The sequence below is a fragment of the Oculina patagonica genome, chromosome 2 (assembly GCF_052425735.1).
Source record: "Oculina patagonica isolate OP01 chromosome 2, crgOcupat, whole genome shotgun sequence".
Classification (NCBI taxonomy): domain Eukaryota; kingdom Metazoa; phylum Cnidaria; class Anthozoa; order Scleractinia; family Oculinidae; genus Oculina; species Oculina patagonica.
In genome coordinates this window covers 20,624,050-20,647,070 of record NC_135759.1, presented here as the reverse complement: position 1 = coordinate 20,647,070, position 23,021 = coordinate 20,624,050, and the positions used below count along the sequence as shown (strand labels likewise).

Sequence of the window (23,021 nt, the reverse complement as noted above, 5' to 3'; positions counted from 1 at the left end):
AAAAGGGGTCATAAAATGTTATTATTAAATATAGAATTTTACTACCTGTAGTATACTTATGCAAATGTTGTGATCTGATTGGCGGAGCTATCATACACTATCACACACTATCAGCCAGTGTCCAGTGGCTAAAATTAAGGTCGTCTACAGAATTGCGACATTTTCTTGTTTCTCTTACTAGAGTTTTAAAGGAAGTTCAAAAACTTATTAAATATCACTGGATAATTCAATTCCCAAGTTTAAAATGTCAAAATTGATCAATAAACGGAGGTGCCTGTGTATCAAATGACAATTCAGTCCACACACGATTTTGCTAAAGTGCAAAGTACTTTTAATCAATACTAGTTCATATGTAAAGAAATAATTTGATTAGATATGAAGGAACATGAGTTAGAATTTAAAAACAATTACTATTATTGGCTCTTGATTTCTTTGAGTGATAGTTGATTTGGTCTTAGGCCTCAATTTGACTATCACCTCTAGAAATCACAACCTCATAATCTAATCATTAAATATATTTTTTCTTATGCTAGAATGGTGCTGCCAGAAGTTTGAGAGCTGCTTTGTCACGGTTTGGTGAACTGTGCCATTTAATAAGACCACAGAAATGCAGGTAGGTCTCAGAGATAATTGTTTGTTTATCACCCTTGCCAAAATTTGTTTTGTGAATTATTTATAATTTGTTTGATTCCGATTTGTTTATTTCAGACCATTCATTGCTAATTTGTTACCATGTATAGCTCGTATCAGCATACGCACAGAGGACACAATCCAGGTACGAAAACTAAAAACAGTTGTTTTAATTTGCAATAAAAGCCAGACAACTGGAATTTGAATTTAAAAGCCTGATCAGTAAACATGTAATATGCTGTGTATTGATGCTTGTTCTTGGCACTTTTATATTGACTAGTTGTAATTATTTACCCCATAAAAAGGCCACACATGGTTGCTTAATGGTTATTAGATTATTTAATACTCTTAGGCAAGACCCTTACCTTTCACAGTGCCTCCATCCATCAGGGAGTATAAATGGGTACATACTAGTGATATGTTAGCTGCAAGGCAAGTTGAAAAAAGATTGCAGAGGATAATTAACTTTAGATTAGTATCTATCCTGGTGTTGTAGCAATATTCATTGTTGTTATGGAAACCAGGGTGTAGTACTGGCATCTATGAACCATCTGGCTTAGCCTGTTAACAGGCTCCTGATTTAGGTCCATTTAAAGGTTTGGAAAAGAAAACTGTAAGTGGGTGTGGTCTACCATGAGTGGTGCCAGCCAAGACCAGTAGCAGGCTAGGCACTCGCGCCCCTTTTTTGTCCCACGTACCTCAACAGACCTTTTCTCTATTCGCTTCAATCACTATGAGCAATGGTTTCAAGACAAAAATGCAGTCATTGTATTAAAATTGCCCACCCAAGACTCACTTTGACACCACTGTTCCAGGGGTTTCAAAATGTTTTGAAGTAGGTGTCAGCAACTGGAAGAGAAGACTGTGACAAGCCAAGCTGGTTTGTCGTGAGCTGATTGCTATGACCAGAGTAACCGGCGACATACAATTAAGTAGCCGGTGGAACTCGATCAGGCAGTCACCAGCTTGAAGCAAAATTTGGGAAAGGTCTATTGAGGGAGCTTGTTCACAGACTTCATTCACTGACTTTTCTAAACTGGACAACTGATTTTATCTTTAATGTGAATAAAAACTTATAAATAAACTCAATTTTCCATTTTAGGAAACACTGGCCATTGCCATGCAGAAGATCATGAATGTTCTGGGTAGTTTTACTAGCGACACTGAAGTGAAGGTAGGTTTTATCTATGTTTTGATAAAGTCTTAAAAACTTAACATTGTAATTATAGAAAAAAACCACCACACCTGGTCCTTATTACCAGTACTTACTCAAATAAATTATTATTGAGGATAAAATGTTTAACTGCCCAAATTGATTTTAAATATTATTAAAAGTGCTTTGCAAACAGCTATTTTGCAGACGAAGGTCTTCAAGTTGATTAATGTTGTGTTTATTTTTTATAAACAGCAACTACTGAAGACATTTCTGCCAAACCTGCGATCCTCATCTGCAACAGCTAGACGTACAGCAGCAAGTAGCCTTGTCGTTATTTGTCGATGTTCACGTAAACCAACCTTCTTCTACGAATGGTTACTAAACATTCTGTTAGGTGAGAAACTCAGAAAATAATGTATGCAACACAATATGCCATTGATAACTACACTCCAACCAGAAAGCTCCTAATAATTAGATTGTAGGGAGCTGCTGGTTTGCGCAGCATACTTTGTTAATTCGCTTTTTTCCCGATTCCATAAGAAAACCCCCAGGAGAACTAATATCTCTCGCCAAATGTTTACCCCCAAAATTTTTGGATAAGCATTGTTTTCAATTGTCTCTGGGGATGATTATACGCCATTGTAAATCCCAAGAGAAATGTATTATGCCGGAACGGTGAACGGTGTAATTGTAGGAGCCATGATCTTTTACTTTTCTGTTTTTTTGCTAGGTATGGTGTTACCATTTCATGAAGACAAAGACTCAACTGTTTATCTTGGTGTACTGATGTGTTTACGGCACATGATCCCAAACTTGGATAACTCTTCCTCGAGTGAACATGGCATGAAAGGCTTGAGAGGCAGCTTTGGTTCTCAGCGATCGTATTCTGGGGATGGAGTACCTGGCAATGAACAGATCCAAAGCAATCAACTTTTGCAGGTTGACAGTGATATAATTATGTTTTCATGTTTTTCAGCATTAGTGGAACTGAATTATGTGATTATGGGACCTGGTACTTGTTAAATATTCTTGGTAACTCAAAGGGCAACAGTTAACTAGCTTTGGGGAAGGGGCAGCCAACATTTTTCAGGGGGAACTAAATTTGAGTTTAATAATAATTTTATATTTCAGCATGATTAATGTGCACTGTGCATGAAACTTATCAAGAACGCTGATTTTTTTGTTGTTTTTTTAAGGCTTATGAAGTGATCATGTACTGTACAAAGCACTCAAATCACAACGTTGTGACGGCTTCTCTAGAAACACTACTTCAGCTTCTGCGCACCCCACCTCCTGCTCTTCTGTCACTTCTCCTATCAAGTGATGGAATAACACCAAGTGTGGGTCCAGATATACTCAACAAAGGTAAGCTAGTTTTTGTGCTACATGTAATAATAGGCTGTCAAGATAAGTCGTGCATTTAGGCCTAGTGGCCGATCAGACAAGAGCTTATCCTGGTTTTCATAGCATTAAGAAACAAGGATTATCTCCACTCCTCTCTGGATGGTATGCTAGTCCATTGCAGGGTTACTGTCAGCATTAAATTTACTGGTATTAATTTATACACTTGGGTGGAAAGAGGCATTGTGAGAGTTTAAAGTGTCAAGAACACAGCACATTGTCTCCAGGCAGGGCTTGAACCTGTTGGTGGACCACTTGATAAAGAAACCAGAGTACTAGCCATTAGGCCACCGCAGCCCTGTAATGTGCATGTTGGTAGTGGAAGAAGCTTATTCTGTTACCATCCTTGATTTCCTTTCCTCTGTGACCACCCTCAGAAACGCTGTTTATACTCTCAGGGAATCTTTGTGATTCAAATGCTCCCGTAAGTTTAACCATTCTTGTGAACAGCTGTGACCACCTTTAAAATTTGCAAAGTGAGTGTTTTCTCTGTTTGTAAGCCATTCAACTGTACAAACTACAATGTACATATGTTAGGAATGAACGTTTATTCATTTGTCTCACAATAAAATCACTTTGAGATGATTATCACTAGGTTTTGACTGCAATACTGCTAGTATCTTACAGTGCTTATCTTAGTATCTTCCTAATATCTTACACCACGATGAACAATATTCACATCTTTAATGACAATTAAGTATAAAAATAAGCGAAAATAAGCCACGACGTTTCGAACTCATCTTGAGTTCATTATCAAGTAGATAAGAGTAAAATAACGGTCGACTTAAGTTTAAATGCAAATAGAGGTGATAGAGTATATTAGAATATTTTAAAAGATAATGAACTCAAGATGAGTTTGAAACGTCGTGGCTTATTTTCGCTTATTTTTGTACTTAATTGTATATTGAAATGTGCTCTCATGTTAATGACAATGTAGCTGTTAATAATAATTTATTAAGTTTATTCAAGCACTAACGTCAGCTCTAACCTATCATTCTACATCTTTCCTAAGACTTGGATTTTCTTGAAGAGACAGCATCTGAGGGTGGCTCAGTGATGGGTGAACTTGAAACAACATCCATTGCTGAGAGTACTGCTAGTACTGTAGACACTGGTATTGGTAGCTCTGTTGCTACTGATTTGGATACAGAGCAAGCAACAGCTGATGAAATGCTGAGGTCAGCAGAGTTGGATCACCTGCGTTTTCATGGTAGTTCGGCACCTGATGATGATCAAGTGAGAGAAGCAGTGGAGGAAGGGGGAGATGTTTTCAATCCCATGTCAGACCAGGTCGCTGCAGGTAACACAGGAAATAGACGAGTGATCAGGTCATTATCAGATCCTGGTCATGCTGTGGAGACAGATGACAATACCACTGATAGTGCGATGTGGAATGAGACTCAAACGTCACAAGGTACATTTGATTATGTCACGCACAAAGACAGTGATGGCTTGGAACGTGAACTGTCATCCACTGATGACGACACCATAAGGACAGAGTCGATTTCAACCCAGGAAGTAAGACTTCTTGTTGAAAGAAGTTTTCAGATTGATGCTGTGGCCTGCACAGGAGTCCCTCTTATTCACTGTGTCCGTCTGATGTGCTCGTTTCTTTTGTCTGGAAACCCTGGTGAAATGCTATCAGACTCCAGTGTACGTGTCAGTGTGAAATCACTGGCTCTTTCTTGCATTGCCCAAGCAGTTAAGCTGCACCCTGAAGCTTTTTTAGTTCGCATATTGCCTGAGTCGTCTGAGGAGTCAGATGAGGAGGTATCACATAGCTCAAGTCCCCAGCTTGTTCGTGATATTCTTCTTTTCAGTGGTCATGGAGATCCACAGCTGCGGGGAAGTCTGGCTACTGTGATTGGAAATGTTATAAGAACAGGACTTGAGAAGGGACGGTAAGTAATGTAACTTTGCCAGAATTTCCCTAATCATTTGTTTATTTTGACTACATACCAGACAGATTCTGTCCATGCACTGAAGACAGGACCTGTGATAATAAACATAAACACTTGAGGGGGAGTGAAAGAATTTAATTCTGCACTAAAAAGAACAAGTATTAGGAAAATTAAAATGCCTTAAAACTAAACTCTTAATTTATAACCGGTCATTTTCCTTGCAATAACGGGCACCAGCCTAGTATTGGAAAGCATAGAAAAACGTGACTGTATGAGAACTTGGGTTGCCTTAGGCTCAGTTAACAAAGAATCAATGGTGATCAAACAACCCAAGTTACTTGAAGAAGTCACGATTTTAGTTAACTGGGTTAATACATGTATAATCACACATTAACTATTTTTTATATTATATTTTTTAAACTAAATTTGTTTACCGGAAGTCTTACCGGTAACTTACCGATTTTTTATATGAATTAATCCTTAGGCTTGATTTTGACACATGGTGTATTGACACTTGTCAGGAAATGGAGACAGGTAACTTGGGATTTTCGTTTTAATTATTTTATTGCCAGAGCTTCAAGTTGAATTGAAGTGCAAATTTAATCACACAATGGCTGACACTTAGTTTCGTTTTTCAGTTCCCTTAGCACTTGAAGACCTGATGCCAGTGCTGAAGTCTGTTCTTCAGGATGACTCTCCTGTTGCTATAAGACAAGCTTGTATTTCTCTTAAGGTAGAAAAAGCTTTTAAGCAAAAATATAATTTAACATTTGGTTTATAGAAATGAACCCAGTCTATATTTATTTTATCAAATAGTATGGGACAGCACTCAGATCAGCCAGTCTAAAATATGATAATCCATTTGCCTCAGCTAAAATTAACTGGCCAAGTTTTGGCAAATTTATAAGTTACCACATGAAACCCTATTTCTGATAATCTATGCTGTTAAAGTGACAGTCCTTTTTGAATCGTGGGAATATGATGATGGTTTAACATTGCCATGCAGGGCTCAAAATAACGGCCGGTCACCGCCCCTCCAAACCTCGCCCCCCCTCACCACTCGGCCAACACTAAAGCCCCCCTCCCTCCTACCCCCCCCCCCCTCTCCCCCCCCCATCATCGGCCGGGGTCCTCCGTCATCTTCGGGTCTCTTCCTTATTTGCTGCCTTCTTGGGCTGGCTGCAGTGGCTTTGCTTCAGTATTCATTTTTCGTCGAGACATGCGAGCATTGCGGTCACGGTCGTTCCAAAAATTATTTTGGCCCTGGCCATGTATCAGTTAATGCTGTACATGTATAAGAATTCATTAACAGTAATGATATCAAACTTAATTACTACCGACCAGAATATCCTTCAATTCTCTTGTTAAAATACAGCTTTGAAATAATGCAGTCAGTAGGTTTTGAGACTGATCAACTTTTTATGCTATGCATGCTATGCAGAAAAAATAATAGTTAAAAGTGTGGCTTACACTCTTTTCTGCTGGATTATTATTTTATTTTTTCAGAGCTGTTTCTCTTTGCTGTGCTGTAGCAAGCACTCCAAGGTTGCTCTGGACCTGCTGAAAGTAATTTTAAATCTGAAAAACAACTCATATTGGCTTGTAAAGGTATGAATAGTAATTGAATGTACGCCTTGCAATCTACTGAGGAATATGATTGTTGTACATATGTTCTTCAGTCTGTAAAAGTCTTTGGTATGGTTAATTTTGTTCAATCTAAATATAGGTTGAATTACTCGACATATTGGAAGAAGTGGACTTCAGGTATGAACCCAACTCACAATAAATTAACTTATGTTTAGTTTTGATTATGTCATTGTTTGACATGTTTTAATGTACAGTGTGAGACAACTTGGCAAGTGAAAGTGAACTTCACATTTTTGAAGCAGCTTGCATGTATTGGTTAAAAAGCTTACCCAGAAAAAGAATTGACCACTTTCATGTTAACCTGTGTGTTGCTTTTGCCAGTTACAAAACTAACTGAGCTACATGTGTGAAGCCACTTAGAGCATTTCAGCACTATGATTTATTTCGTAAAGTAAAGGGTAAAGTCTGCATTTGAGCCAAGTGGCTCATTAGGCCGGAGCTTATCCTTGTTTCTGTAGCGTGAAGTGACAAGGTGTATTTCTTCTCCCCCGGATGGGTTACCCCCACCAGTAAAATTTGCTGGTATCCAAATGGAGGCACTATGAGAGTAAAATGTCTTGCCCTTGACTACAATGCAGTGCCCCGGCCAAGACTCAAACCTGGACCACTCACTTGAGTCCAGCGCACCAACCATTAGGCTACCCCCCTTGCTTATTTACACAATAGGGGTCATGAATGGTCCCTCAGAATTTTGCAGTGCTCGCAAAATTAGGCCTCTGCTCGGAATGCTCGCAAAATTTTAGTGGGTGCTCGTTTGCTTGAGGTCGCATATTTTTACAATTGCTCGCATGCTCGGTTTTAGTGGAGGCAGCTTTTTGAATAGTACTCGTTGTTCGCAAGGCTTACTTTTGTCAATGCTCGTGCTCGCAAAGAAAACGCTCTGCTCGCATGCTCGCAAATGCTCGCAAAGACCATTTGATACCCCTCACAATGTTAAAACCCACAATGCTTACAACTTTGGATAAAGCCAGAAGGTTAAGATTTTAACTAGCTCAGTTTCTAAATAATGAAGCAACTTTATGTAAGAGTACTACTTCTCTTATTGGATGGGTTGCTGTCTTAGTCCAGCACAGTGTTAATCTCAGCATGTTGTCGGGTTGCCCTGGGAGGTGTGTTGTCATTATGGTTAGTGCGCTGGACTCTGGATCAAGCAGTCCAGGCTAGAGCCAGAGTCACTACACTGTGTTCTTGGGCAAGGAACTTTATTCATATTGCCTCTCTCCAGCCAGGTGTATAAATGGATACTGGTGAATTTAAAGCTGGGTAAACCCTGTGATGGACTAGCATCTCATCTAAGGGGGAGTAGAAATACTTTTAGTCTCTTCAAGTTATAGAAATTGGGATAAGCTCTGGCCTAATGGGCCACTACATGTAGGCTCAAACGTAGACTTTACCTTGGCTTTCCTTACCTGACAATTTATACTCCTGTGTGTGAGACATTACCCTGTGCCCAGGCTGCTTGATTGGGAGTACAATGTGCTAACCAAATGTTGAGCCACCTTCAGCAGTGATGATTTATTTCGTGTATCTCTTTTCAGGCTCTTGACATTTTTAAGAAACAAGTTTGAACACCACCAGGATTCTGGGTTGCAAAGATTGTTTGTAAGTTAAATGTAATTTGCTATATTTTTTATAAAGATAAATTAACTCTTATAAACAGTTCAGAAAAGAATTTATACATAAAATATTAATAAAGAAATCAAAATTCCTTAAATCAAAATGAGGAATTTTTATACAATCATTTACTTCTCATTAATTATAATAAGGTTCTCAGTTACTGGGTATAGTTTCTAAAAGTTGAAAAATAATTATAAGTTTAGCTTAGAAGTAATGACTTGTCAGTTTTACTTTGTTTAGTAGACTGACTTCTTTTGTTACAAATGTTGCATTTACAGAAAACTAATTTACAAGAAGATCTGGTAAACAATGTGGTGCTACACTTGCTGGAAGATGATGACTCACGAGTAAGACAGGCAGCTGCCAAGTGTTTTGCCAGGTATGGCTGAAATGGACATGTATTAGAAAAAGAGGGTGAAAAACATTCTTAAGTCAATTGCAATCCTTAGAGAAGGGGAAGGTCAAACCTGATACCATTCCATATATATAAGTAAGTACCGTAACTGTTATTTTATTAAGTATCTGTATTGTATTTTAAGTTTCAGTTCTGTAAGTAACAACATTGTATGTAGCCGTCTTTTTCTTTTCCTTTTTTGTTTGCAATAAACCATTAAAAAAAAAAAATTCATATAATAAGGAATGGTTAGAAGGATTGCAACTCCCCCTCAATGGGATGCTTGTGCATTGCAGGTTATCCCGCCCTTTTTCTGCAGGCTGTCCCAGCAATTTGTCAGCACCCATTTACCTACCTTTAGTTCAAGTGATGGTTAACACTATCCGCTGTGGACAAAAAGAGCTAGTGATTTATTCCATGAGTAGCAAATGTCCATCCTTTGAATAACCAGGGTCTGGATGGGGTGAGGCAGGAACCTGGTCATGCTTGAGCCCATACAGACTCCTAAATTAAGACAGTAGGTCATGGAGTAGGAAGTACTAGTACTACTATGTAACATTACATAACATAATGTAAAGAGAATGTAACATTACGTAACATAACCCAAACGTAACATGAATTTATTCAAGATGCAGACAACTTATAAACAAAATATTTTGAAAAGAAAAACAAGCAGTGGACCCTTATGCTATGATATTTCCCTGAAATAAGATCTACAGGCTGGAGGAGGTAGAACTGGTCAATTTTACAGGTGCTGGATGTGATAAGACAGAATGTAAGATGTGGGGGTGAGAGTAGAACACCACCATACATGTGCATTAGGACAAACTGGGGGCTGGGGGTATCAGGGTATTGGAGTGAAAAAGTGGGGTATTGAATACCCTTGAGGACAAAAAAAGTTACTGAACTGAAGGCATTCATGTGATTTGCTAGTTGTTTTAAGAATACCTTGTCTTTATTCTCTAGTATGGTTCCACAACTCTTTTATTCACTGAACAATGACAAACAAGCCGTAGTCATTTCTGCTGCTCTGAGTCAAATCAGTAAGTTTCTTATATGCTGTAATTGTCAATGGTTGATTCTTAATACTAGTGAGTTCTTCTTATTGTAACAGGACCTGTGTTATTTGTCTGAGGTTGTTACTTGTACACATTGTATCTTGGTTTGATCTTCTTGAAATTGAAACATTATTAATAATTTTGTAGAAGCTATGTCTCACAGTTTGTGAATCTGGGGAGAATTACCTCAATTTTTTTTTTCAATTATATCACCCGTTGTCCATCTTTTTTGTCTGCACAATCCTCTTTCCTGTTTGGTTTAGGAAATAATATTACCTTTGTAAAAGACGAGTAAGATTTCCTTTGACTTGAAGAAAATTTTCTCTATAATAAAAAACAAAGTGACTAAATATATGCCACAAGCCTTAAAGTGCATATGTTATCAATGCATTTAATAATAATTATTAATTTGCCGGTGTTACTTTATATTCCAGATGGTCTCTATATTCAAGAATCCCAGTGTAAGGCCTATACCCAGTCACTTATTGACGCTAACCTTTCAAGAGCTGTGTCACTCATCACAGCCAAGCTTAATCACGCAACATCACGGACATGTATGGTACGGTAGTATCTATTTAGCACTTGTTTAAAAATGTAGTTGACTAAGCACCAGGAAATTGCCCAGCTCTTAAAAGCTTTTAATGATTGCAAAGTTATACAAGTTGCAGAAAGACAAAAGTAAGTCACCTGTGGTACCCAGGTTCTGTTAAAGCAAAGCTCTATATGTTTGGTAGAAGCCCTGCCTTATAAGCCTGGTTAGTTGACGTGAAGTTCTTTATATCTCAACAGCTTGGATGCATTCATGTTCTATCACTATTGACAGAGACATTCCCTGTTGCAAACTACCCTGGTGCTTGGAGCTGTAGTGTGTTGCTTTCCTGTAGAAGTCCTCTACCCACCCACCCCATAGGGCCATTCAGTGCACCCTCCAGACCTTCTAGTCCCAGTGCTGCTTGTACAGGGGGAGGAGGGCCATTGTCAGTTGCAGTGGGCAGTATGACATCCTCATGGCTGGCTTATGATCTTTTTGCACATCAGCAGTTACTACAAGTAAGTTTCAGTGACAAGTTTGTGTCAGGTAAATTACAATTACAGTGGATAAAATTACTGCTAACGAAACATGCTACTCCACTGGGTAGCGATTTATCCAGCGGATAGCATTAACCACCCTTTGAACAAAGTGAGCCCTGCACTCTATAAGTGTTTCTAAAACTTGTGAGCATAACACCAAGACACACAAAAAAATAGTGGTGTACAACATGTAAAGTGCGAATTATTCATGCTATATTTCACACAGATTGCAGGGAACATCTTGTTTGGTGCAGGCTGCAGTGGTGTCCAGGTTTCACTCAAGGTGCATTCTGAGCAAGGTCCCTCGGATGAGCCTATCAGTTCTGCCGAACACTGGAGTGTATTCACTGATAGTGCCTTAGCACCTCAGGCAGAAAAATTAGTACTTCATTTGGCAAGGTTAGGCTCTCTACTTCTCAGCACTAGCAGTGTATTCCTCTTAATCTCCAAACCAAGGGTTAAATAAGTGTGTGGAGACCTTAAAGAAGAATTTGTATGTTGATATCAGGGGTTTCAGCGATTGTGGGCAGGAGGGCAAGAGGCAAGTACATCTGGACAGGAGAGGACTTACGTTATGTTCTCGATTTAACATGTCCATTGGGACAAAGGCAGTCATTCTGCCATGTGTTATTTTTCCAGACACACATTGTAATCACATAATTGTTATCACGTGTAGAACACACAATAGCCAGGGCTCGAATGCCGGACTTCTAAGTCTGACCTCCAGCACACAAACCAGTAGGCACTGTACAGCACACTACAGCTGCGTGTTTTAGTTTTTAGACAAGATAAAATATTTAATTTTTTATCTTTGAAATTTTTAGGTTATTGAACATTTGTTCTCATGTTGTTGAGAACACAACCCCTGGTGCTCATTCCTTTAAGGTACAGTAAATAGCAACTATAATTAAATTTTTTAACATCCATGTTACATAAGATTACTAGACTGTATCAAAATAAGAGCTATGTCTTTTCTGTTCTGGTCACACGACTCCTCAAATTTGGCTGTGATTTAAAACTCTTGAAGGACTTCACAATGTAACAAACATGTGCAAAAAGCGTATCTGTATGTTAGAAACCTTTCTAACAAACAAACTGGAAGCATCTCCCTTAAGAGTCTTGTTAAAATTGTATTAAGGCTTCAAGATGTCTAGAAGGTCAAAACAAAATGTCAAATGCCAAATTTCAGTAAAGGATTTTGAAGTCTTTCTGGTGTTTGGTGATTTTACTTATTCCCAAGCCTCCATAGCAAGTGTTCCTGCATTTTGGCCAAAATACTTCCTATGCAGGCGACTTATTTCCACATCCTTACACTGTATTAACTAGCTTCTTTTCTGTTTGCATGTTTGTTCTATTGCAGATCTCGTTCCCAGGCCAGAATAAAGACAAACAGCAATCAGCTGCCATTCCCGGTGTGGCTGCTCCCCAGACCCCTCCTCCCTCCACCCTTGGCTCCAGTTCTGCTACAGCTGTTCCTAAGAGACTGCTGACCAAGAGTAAGCGGGCTCTCTCTGAAGCGGATCTGCATCAAGCCACTTCATCAGAAAAACCTGTATCACCATCTAAGACCCAAGGGGGTGGTGCACAACCTACAGAGTCTGAGCAAAACACCCAGAGCCCACCTCCCAAGAGCAGCATTGGCATGTTTCACCATTTGCCTCACTATATGAAATTATATGAGATCATCAAAGGAGCTTATGCCAACAATCAGGTAAAAGTCAAACTGTACAATGTGTCACCATTAATTTTATTTGACATTATTTTATGTAATGCTAGTGAAGAAACAAATAATCTTAACTTGATAAGTCAGCATGCATGTATGCCAAGCAAATGCATGCACATACATAGGCATGTACTCAGCTATGAATGGATGCTTGCATGCTTGGACGAATTCACTCACACAGACATTGAACTATCCACCAGTTTACTGACAAAACGTTCTAAAATAATTTCCCTGTTATCAACCTAATTTGTGATATGTGCATGTATGTATAGGTTAGTCGCTGTCTAGCTAATTACGGCCCATTTTAATAAGCATGTATCAATTTTGTTTGCCATGCTTGGCACATCTGAGGTGCTTTTTCAAAATTTTAAAAAGAAACCCACAATTTTATTCTTCAAGTTATTTACAAGTGGGTCTTTCTACTTTATCTAATTTATTGTTGCATTTCTTTCGTTGTCAACAACAACATCATTTATCTACTAAACTGACGCGCACATTTGCAATACAAATTATCTTCAATAGGTAACCCTGATGGATCCAGCTCAGGACAAGTTTTGTCAGTTCTTAGGGGCAACTTTGGATGCTTTATCTCTTCTTCTTGAAGTCACTGCATTTGCGGATATTGGAAAGGTTTGTCATTTGAGTGAGACGATTAAAATCCAGTGGGTATTGCTTTTGGTTTTGTTTTGTTTTGTTGTTGCTTAGTCCCTTGTAATGAGGATGCTTTTTTGTTTCAGCATGTGGAAGAAATACTTGGCTATTTACAAGTTTGTGTAAAATTGGACGCAAGAAAGACGTTCTTATGTGTGCAACAGGTATACATATAAGCTATTAATTTTAGCATTAGTTGTTCAATGAGAGTTGGCCAATAACCTTGTATTTTGTTTTTGGGAAAGCACTTTGCACTGTCTCACAGTGGGCTTTTATACCCAAATATATATAGCAGTACTTTTACAATCGAGGTAACAAACATCCCATCCTTTGGAAATAGTACTTATTATAAGCCACTGATTATTTTCTGTGCACTCTTATTGGACAAAACACATCACTTGTACAAAATGTATGGCGGGTATCAGATTGCCCAATTTTACAAACAGCGAAGTGGGGGCTGTAAGGACCTAAATAGTTTGTAAACTACATTTTATATTCGAGTTTTATTTGTGGCAAATTCTTAGTTTCACTCTTACTGCAAATAAGGTTACATCATGCCCTTATTGAGTCTTTATGTCTTTTACAGCTTTTGCGTGCAATGTTTGGTATCAATGCCCTAAGCCAACCAGAGCTGATCCAGAGTCCCTTGGTGCCTCCCTGCTTGGCTGATAGTCACGTGACAGTGCCAGAGCAAACTGATCAGTTACAGACCTTGCATGAAAGCCTTTACCACTCCTGCTTTGTTCATCCATTGGCGCTTATTACACAGACCCTAGAGAAGTTGAAACTCAAGGAAGAGGTTAAAGAAAAAGGAAAAGAATCAGAAGCTTTGGGGTAAATGATTTTTTTTTCACTAAATTGTTTTTCCTGTAAGATCAAATCTTTGGCTGTTTTCACACTAGAGACGGGGAAATCGCAGACAGAAAAATCGTCTGAGACGGACAAATCGTCTGAGACGGACAAATCGTCTAGACGGACAAATTGTCTGAGACGGACAAATCATCTTAGTGTGAAAACGGGACGGACAGTTTTTGGACGTAAAAGTCGTCTAAATTTGTCCGTCAATTTGGCCGTCTAGGAAGACGATTTTTTGAGGACGACTTGGTCGTGTGGACGGACAAGTCATCTAAAAGCCGTCTTAAATTCACACTAGACGAACAAATCGCCAGACAACTTGTCCGTCTGGACGATTTGTCCGTCTCCTCGTGTGAAAACGGCCATTGGTCATACACAAAACTCATCTATGAATCAATAATGTCGTTATATTCAGCACCTTAATCATCACCAGCTTGTTATGGTGTTCCATAAGTCGCCCCGTGTTTCTGACAGTAAGCACGATAGTCACCACAGCCACTGGCATTGCCTTGTATACGTGTTTAACAAAGTTCATTAATTTTTTTTTTTTTTTTTTTTTTTTCTGTAGAGGTATTGGAGTGTTTATTAAAAAGCTCAGGAAAAAAGCTGTTACTACTGTTCGACCAGCTGTCAAACTGGACAAGGTAGTTAAAAAAAAAAAAAAAAAAAAGAAAGAGGTAAAATGGATCTACTTATCATTATTTTGTCTTTTTAGAACCCATGCCTATCTGCCCTGTGCTCGGAAACGTTTTTATAGTAGGCAAGAAAGTTTCCATGATATTTTCACATTTTCTGTCCCATGTATGTTATTTAATCCGCCTTTGTTTCCATCCCTTTCCCATTACTGTTTTTTGCAAACTGACTTAGTAAACCAGACATGCAACTGTATAACGTAAGGGGAAGATTAAATAGAAATTTAAACAGTGTACAAAATGACCTTTCAACCAAAGGAAACCTGAAAATGAGAGCTTATTAACTGTCAACTAAAGGAAGAAGGCAGAAAAGCATCAACGATTGCGGTCGTTGAAATAGATTACAAGTGATGAATTTGAAAAAAAAAAAGCCTGGGAGTTGGCCAAGTTGTTCTGGATTCACCATCAGTGATTCAAGACTTTCCTTTGGACAGTGTAATAATTTTATATTGTTCTTTTCCATATAGCAATCTCCTATTCATTCATTCATCCGCTGGTTTGAGCCGCTAGTGATCCGTGCCTTGAAGGAGTACACCATGTCCAGTAATGTCATCTTACAACAGCAGGTGTTGAGTCTGCTGGCTCAGCTCATAAAACTCAGAGTTAACTACTCGTTACTGGATGCTGATCAGGTGAGATGAAAACATGTTTTAAAGGTGGATATCCACTGACGCTTTTTAGTGCAGAATGCACTATTGTGATGGTTTGTTGGGGCTGTCGTCCGCTAAACCCCTAAACCCCTAATCCCCTAAAGCGCTATGGTGTAAACTTTAATAGTCAATTAATTAATTAATATCAATTAATTAATTATTCCTTGTGAAGGGGGTGGGGGTGGGGAGCACCTGACCGTACCCCTAGGTAAAACCTGGAGCACATCTACGTTACTTTCATATGAAGATCTCAAACGTATATATTTGTTTCAGAAAACCCTTTGCTCTCCTTGTGGTACTACTCAACGTAATTTACACCAAACGCATGCGCAGATTAGTCTACGTTGTTTTCTGGAACTATCATGAACATCGCTTGTATTGCGTGTTTGCGGTAGGCTTCCCGCAGACTTCTTGGCGCCAAGTAAAAACCGCAAATTAATTAAATTAGATTTTGAGACTTTCACAGCGTTTTCGTAATTAGGTATGCAAAAACTTGCACCGGGATTTTCGACGTGAACACCTGATAACCAGGAAACAAATATCCTAGCTGAACTGCGTTTTAAAAACCTGTCGAAAAATATGTTTTTTGATTAGATTTGTTTCTTTAGTTTTTGAGAATCGTCTTTCGTGCAGTCTAAACCGTAACTTAATTAAATTAAACAAATGTATCGAACAAAAAAAAAAAAACAAAAGTTTCATGTTATCGCATTTTAAGAAGAAAAAGATTTGTTAAAACGAAAAAAGTTCGTGTTACGTTTGCAAAGATTAGTGTAAGGAACACCTGGGAAAGAATACAAGTAGCCTGTGAACAGTTTTTCCGAAAGTAAAATAAAGCAAATAAACACGAACATATATAAAACATCATACTTTCAATTGTTCCATATTGCATTCTGCACTTACCAAATCATCGAGATTTTTACGTGCGTTTACGTGCGTGAAAAGTTAGAGATGTTGCGACTTGTGTAAATGCGTACGCAAGTCGTTCATACTTTCTCTAATTTTTTCACGCACGTAAACGCACGTAAAAAATACGCGTCACTGGAAATCCAGCTAAGACTGCACACAAAAAAATGATTTACAGGGGTTTCATTAATGGCCAGGCACTGAGGAAGTTGACCTTCTGTGAACAGAACTTTGCCTGTCTGCTTTCACGATCTCTACCACGGGACGTTATATAGATACTTTATTGCCTAGGTGCACTAACCTTTTGCCGTCCTACTGAAAATCTTAATGAATCCCCAACATTTAGGGCCTTCATTTAATTCCTCCAGGTGTTTTCCTTTTTGCCGTTACAGACTTTGACAAACTGAATATATTCTGAAGACAGAAAACGGACAGAAAGTGAATATGACTGATAAAACGGATTAGCAATCCTGAGATTATTTGAAAATATCCATAGTGACAGACTGTTAGCAGAATTGAAAGCTTCTCATTTGCAAAGTTCTGCAACACACATATTTCTAGTTAAAAATTTAAATAAATATATTTTAAACTGAGTTATTTTTCCAACAAATACTAGATGAAATGTATAAAAACCAGTAATGGGAATTTGTATATTGATATTCAAGTATTAAATTAGTAGCTGGTGGTTTGATTTACACAGGTGTTCATCAGCTATGTTCAGAAACAGTTTGAATATATTGACGCAGGACAGATCAAGTGAGTATTCTTCCCATAATTTCATTGATAAAAATAATTTTCATTAAAATTGCAACATTTCAAATTGTTGATATGATAGGGCACTTCTTCCAGATTGCCATTTAAATATTTTGACTTGCAAACATTAAACATCCAGTTATAGACTGTGCTCTTGACAAGTATTTAATAGACTGAAGGTATCTTGTAAAGTCTTCAGTGAATTGAGATAACTTATTGATTTTGATTTACTGTCATAACTCAAAGCACCTCTCTTTTTATTTTTTCCAACAGATCCTGTGACACATTCCTTCCACATATCTTCCAGTTTCTTGTGTTATTGTCATACGAGTGCTTTCAGCCCAAGTTCAATCAAGCTAAAGCCATCGTGGGAATGCCAAGAATCATTCAGCTTTGTGATGGAATTATGGCAGGAGGGCAACCAGCTCAAACGCATGGTATGATCACATACTCTTCTGTGTTTCACCACCACTTTCTTTGAGATCCTCCAGGTACTGAAGTGATAGGCACATAGGTCCAACCCATAACTCATCTCTAAAACTTTTCCTCTCAAAAGACGACCCAGCAGTTTGCAAGTTAGGAAGGAGCTTATATTTTTTTTTTTGCTTGCCCCCCCTTATTTTATTTTTTTTATTTTTTTTTTTTATTTTCACCCCCCTTTTTTTTTACAATTTTTTTTTTTTTATATATTTTTTTTTGTATTCTAATAAACAGGGCGCCGTTTTATATATATATAAAAAAAGGGGAGAAACTAAAAAATTTTAAACAGGCAAATTTTATCAAAAAAAATTAAAAATCAATATGCCTGGCTACAAACCAGATATTTTTAAAGAGCAATTTTGGAACTCTTCTTTAAAATAGCGATCTTTATTGTGAAAACAGTCCCTTTTAAGTCTGAGCATCATCATTTGGGTTTTAAAGACTACTTGAATGGACTTTTGAAAGTTTTACCTTTAACTCTTTACTTCTCAAAAATCCAATTTACTGAGACTCTAAAAATGGGGTTTATTATCTTTGTAGGTATTCCAGCTTTACAACCAATAATCCACGACTTGTTTGTATTGCGAGCTGCTGGTAAAAGTGACATTGGAGAAGATCTGGAAACTCAACGAGAAGTTGTGGTGTCTATGCTACTTCGTCTGGTTCATTATCCCGAGGTAGGATTCAGTCAGTCAGTCAGTCAGTCAGTCAGTCAGTCAGTCAGTCAGTCAGTCAGTCAGTCAGTCAGTCAGTCAGTCGCAGTCAGTCAGTCAGTCAATCCACCTTACAAGGAAAAGCTGACAGAGAGACAGACAGGCAGACTGTCAGACAGACAGGCAGACTGTCAGACAGACAGGTAGACAGACAGAGAGACAGACAGACAGACAGACGGACGGACGGACGGACGGACGGACAGACAGACAGACAGTCACTCAATCAGTTTCTCATTCCCTTTGTCAGTGAGTCAGATGTTCAGTGTTATTCAAAGATAATATAAATAAGTACTGATCAACGCACGACTGTTAACAGTCTTTTATTTGACATGGATATTGCCATATATAGGTGCTGGAGATGTTGGTTACTGTTCTTAACTGCTACCAGAGAGCGGAAGTCAAGTGGAAAAACATGTCGGGACAAGTTATAGGTCTACTTATTCCTCTTCTTGCAAATCAAAAGGTAAAAACGTTAATTTTTAGAACTTCTAATTGTAAATGATGACTGACATTGTTTCTTCTTTTATAACTTTGATGCGTCTGTACCGGTAACTTGAGTTAAAATATCGCCAGTTTTAATAACGTAGAATTGAGCTTTGAAGTGCACAGTGACACAATTTTAAACAAACAAACAAACAAACAAGCAGATAAGACCGGTTTTAAACAGCCAGGCTTGGAGTGGTACGTTTGACCAGATGGTTATAATTAACAATTATTCCACGAGCGTGTGTTGGATATGAGATGGTAGATAGCCAATGAGGCACGGTAGCGCGAGTTGGCTATAACGATCTAAAATCCAACAAGCGTGAGTGGAATGATTAATTGTTTATAAAACTCCCAAAACTTTGCAATATTTGAGCTCCCCTGCTGTTTTTGTTGACGCGTATCGGCTATCATATTTGTGGTCAATGGTGTATGAGCTCATATACCATTGCCTGTTAACCAATCAAAACTCAGGAATTGCAATGTACCATTGCTAGTTTTTAATAATTTACGTTGTAATTCTGTAGGTCCATGTGGAATCAGAGTATGGTATTGAGATGCTTCAAGCTGTGTTTGCTGCTGTTGCTCCTGGATCATTATGGCCCATAGACGTGCTGCTGAGAGTGTTGTTTTCCAGTATAGATCAGGTAAGTTTCGAAAAGAAAGGCATGGACTGACATATTGAGACAGTTAAGCCTGGTTCTTTGGACAGTTTTTTCCTTCCAGCTGACAGGTGGTAAGACTTGTGCACAGTTATCGTTAATTTTAGTTTAATTATTATTTTAAGTTAAATTTAGCTTTCAAAACGAGGTTTCTTAGTCTATGAATGACTTGTTTGCATTGTTTGTTACATGCTGCCATAGCCTTTTAAGTTAACTCTCGTTTCTTGAAATTTATTTGAAAGTGTTTTTCTTGTGAAGAAAGATGGCGGGATACCACACGCATCTGCCAGTCTGTACCACTTTAGAAGTAATGTGGTCCTTGAAACGGATTGGTCATTTTGTGATGTTATGTGATTATGCAATGACGTAATTTTATAACACTCGTGCATAGTTCGTTATCAGTGACAACACAAGTCTCAACATCGAATAACATCACCTCAAAACTGACCAATCAGTTTTGAAGAACCAGACATTAAACATCAGTGACTGACAAACAACTTTTTCTTGACTCTAAAGTCAAGTCTTTAGAAGTCTTGACCTGACGCTCAGGTCATTGAAAGGTCAGTCACCAAATACAGTGGAACCCCGATATAACGATATGCCAGGGAGCAGTAAAAATCGTTATATCGAAGAATCGTATATCGCTCCCGATATGATATCCTAAACTATCGTTATATCGGGGTAAACCTAACAAGTACTTTTTATTGATGGGAGGATAAAGAGAAAATTTTGATGGGAGAACAAGTATCGTTTTCGTTTATCATCGTACAAAGCTGTTTTTAACGAGAGATGACTCGTACCGTATGTTACTGCATTAATTTGATGTTTTGCAAATAAAAGTGACTGTGTACTGATAATATCGTTATATCGGGGGATCGTTCGGTCCGCTAAATTCTCATCGTTATATCGGGAATATCGTTATATCGAAGATCGTTATATCGGGCCCGTCCCATACATTTTACTGTAACTTTTGCTGGGACATAGAATTTTCATCGTTATATCGAGAATATCGTTATATCGAGGATCGTTATATCGGGGTTCCACTGTAATGCCATTTTCTGAACTACCCTCACTGAGCCGGACGATTACACCAGACAAATAACTGCTTATTAACCGTTCAAACCATTTAGTTTGTGGTAAACATAATATTAATTATTTTTGCCTTTTTGCTGTCCATCTACTCTTTTTTAGACTGAGCCGGCAGCATTCAGTCGTTGGTTGGCTACCATACTTGTTGTGTTACAAACTCTCATGGCACAAGTTACAGAAGATATACTGTTGTCAAGAATTGACCAATCGGGATTTAGACCCAAGTGTGTCAACATGATTGACAAACCTCTGTTACCCATAGAGGTAGGTGTGATGTCTCTCAAGCAGTTATCTTCACGACCTTCTTTACCATGGGGTTTTGACATTAACCCTTTATCCCGGCCCCTAAGGCAAATGGTCTTTTTTTTTCGTAAATTAAGGTTACACAATACCTTCAGAGGGCTACTTTTGTCCAAAAATTTTTTTGGACCAAACTTTGATACACCATTTGAAAGGTGTTGATCAGAAAATTTCATAAAACAAATAAAGAAATAAGAAGAGAGTTATAGCTTTGAAAGAAATGGGTTAAAATTTAAAAAAAAATCAAAAAATGAGTTTTTCCATTTATAGTAGGTATACCCCTAAACTATATGTCATTATGCAGAACTCAGTTTGCTGGTTAATTTCAGTAATATTAAAAGTGTAAAATAGCGTTCTCTGGTTTAAAAAGTAAGAAAAAATATGAGCTTCGGCATTTACTTAGCCTTGACGAATGTAAAAAGATAAAGCGCGTGGTTGGAAATATATCAAGGAGGGTGTGAAAAGAATAAAAACAAAAACAATAGAAGTGGTGAATCGAACAGGGTTCAGAGAGCCATTTGCATGACACATTCGGGGGAGTTGTCGGGCTGACTTTTTTATTTTATTTATTTAATTAAATTTAATTAATTTTTTAATTTTATTAAAAAGAGTCAGCCCCGACAACTCCTCCGCCATTCTTCTCCGATCCATCTACAATCCCTTCCCTCCCCCGCCTCTCCCCTTAGCAAACACCACCCAAAAATCCTCTCCCGCCCCTGATCTCCTCATTTCTCGCTGGCGGGCGGGCGGGTTTGCGCTCTGGGTGTCTCGCTTTCCTTTCCGGGGGCTGCCGCCGCGCTCGGGCGCGTTCCCTCCTCTTTGTGTCGCCGCCGGTTTTTTTACGTCGCACTCCGCTGGTTTATCACTGTGGTTAGGAGTGGCCGCACGCAGAGATGACGTTTTCTGCTTGAAGCATTTTAGTGTCAGCAAGGACAGACCCGTCCTTCGCTGGCTGTCTACCGGAGGGCACCTGACTCAGGAGCAGAGAGTACTGTTCGTGCGCTCGTCTGGGACGAGCATGGCGGGTTCGTGGGTGGGGGTGAACGGCATCTACTTGCCGGGGCGGGCCTTGACGCCTGAGCGGGTGGAATCCGGTCGCGTCGCGCGTCTTTTTGCGGTTTGGGAGTGTTCGCCGCGTCGAGTGTGATTTCTTGTTCGTGTTTTCTTTATTTCCTGGCTGTGTGTCTTTCTTTGGTCGGCCTTACTTGGGGGTGACCTTGTGGCACAATAAAAATTAAGGACGTGAAGAAATTTTTGCTCTTTGTCACTGTGGCGTTTGTTTCCCCTGGTTTGGGCGTCAACATTCCCGTCTCTCTTGCTGTCGTCGGGGGTTTTGTGGTTTGGGAGGTCTCGAGTTTTTTTTGACGTTAATAATGTGTCATCTCTTCACGCTACAATACTTTTATCGAAGCCTTTTATGTTGCTCGCGCTTTTTCGCGTGGCGGTCGATCTTATTTCTCGGGGTAGGGAGTTCATTAGTTGGCGGTTCGGGATGTCGTCAGGTCGGTCGGGCCGCTCGGTCTCTAAGTGAGATTCGTTTTGAGTAATATTTTTTGCGGCGCGATCACGTGTCAAACAATCTTTCCTTTTACGACTGCGATCAGTTCTATTTCTCTGCCAGTCCGCGGGCCGGCCGAAAATAGCGAGAAAATACGTTCTTCGCTGTTGTAGCTTTGGCGTTACAAAAACATTGACCGGCTGAGTGACATTTTCCTCACTTTATTCGGAGAGGGTTATAAGAATTAAAAAATCATACACTCCTTCATTATCACACACAGGCTAAGCGGTCACGAATAAACACCCAAGCGATACTTCATATAGCGTGAAGAAAGCACGGTCTGGTTAGAAGGAAGTTGTTTTGAACTAGTTTATCACACAATTTACTTCCCAGCTAGCTAGTCAATAATGAACTAAGTGGGCAACTGGTTCGACTATCGGTCTATACATTATCGGATCTAATAAATGGAAAGGCAAAAAAGGTTTTCCTGAATATTGTCGGTCGAATACCTACAGTTCTGTACGGCGTCCTGTTTAGACATGCTTTCCCCTTTCTGTATGACAAAATATAATTGTTCTCACGAAATGGTAGCTATTATCTGATTGACTAATATGACTAGAATGGTGGGAATCTCGTGTGATCGCTTTTATCACTAAGAAAACAAACAAAACCTAAAAATAAACGCAAGTCAGTG

The 23,021-nt window shown here is 38.8% G+C and overlaps 1 protein-coding gene across 1 annotated transcript in view; it reads left to right on the top strand.

Annotated features, from left to right (window-relative positions):
* LOC144643432 (huntingtin-like) overlaps positions 1-23,021 on the top strand; it is a 49,164-nt gene that overhangs the window by 3,527 nt on the left and 22,616 nt on the right. Inside the window, exons 5-34 of the mRNA XM_078502686.1 lie at positions 534-613; positions 709-775; positions 1,733-1,804; positions 2,039-2,180; positions 2,517-2,725; positions 2,983-3,151; positions 4,200-5,088; positions 5,573-5,622; positions 5,727-5,821; positions 6,595-6,696; positions 6,815-6,852; positions 8,274-8,337; positions 8,631-8,731; positions 9,713-9,789; positions 10,239-10,363; positions 10,594-10,854; positions 11,102-11,274; positions 11,700-11,760; positions 12,236-12,586; positions 13,121-13,228; positions 13,336-13,413; positions 13,836-14,083; positions 14,673-14,748; positions 15,264-15,428; positions 17,050-17,105; positions 17,376-17,539; positions 18,123-18,259; positions 18,645-18,758; positions 19,306-19,425; positions 20,632-20,793. Of these exons, the coding sequence (XP_078358812.1) occupies positions 534-613; positions 709-775; positions 1,733-1,804; positions 2,039-2,180; positions 2,517-2,725; positions 2,983-3,151; positions 4,200-5,088; positions 5,573-5,622; positions 5,727-5,821; positions 6,595-6,696; positions 6,815-6,852; positions 8,274-8,337; positions 8,631-8,731; positions 9,713-9,789; positions 10,239-10,363; positions 10,594-10,854; positions 11,102-11,274; positions 11,700-11,760; positions 12,236-12,586; positions 13,121-13,228; positions 13,336-13,413; positions 13,836-14,083; positions 14,673-14,748; positions 15,264-15,428; positions 17,050-17,105; positions 17,376-17,539; positions 18,123-18,259; positions 18,645-18,758; positions 19,306-19,425; positions 20,632-20,793 (4,554 nt within the window). The remainder of the gene's footprint in view (positions 1-533; positions 614-708; positions 776-1,732; positions 1,805-2,038; positions 2,181-2,516; positions 2,726-2,982; positions 3,152-4,199; positions 5,089-5,572; positions 5,623-5,726; positions 5,822-6,594; positions 6,697-6,814; positions 6,853-8,273; positions 8,338-8,630; positions 8,732-9,712; positions 9,790-10,238; positions 10,364-10,593; positions 10,855-11,101; positions 11,275-11,699; positions 11,761-12,235; positions 12,587-13,120; positions 13,229-13,335; positions 13,414-13,835; positions 14,084-14,672; positions 14,749-15,263; positions 15,429-17,049; positions 17,106-17,375; positions 17,540-18,122; positions 18,260-18,644; positions 18,759-19,305; positions 19,426-20,631; positions 20,794-23,021) is intronic.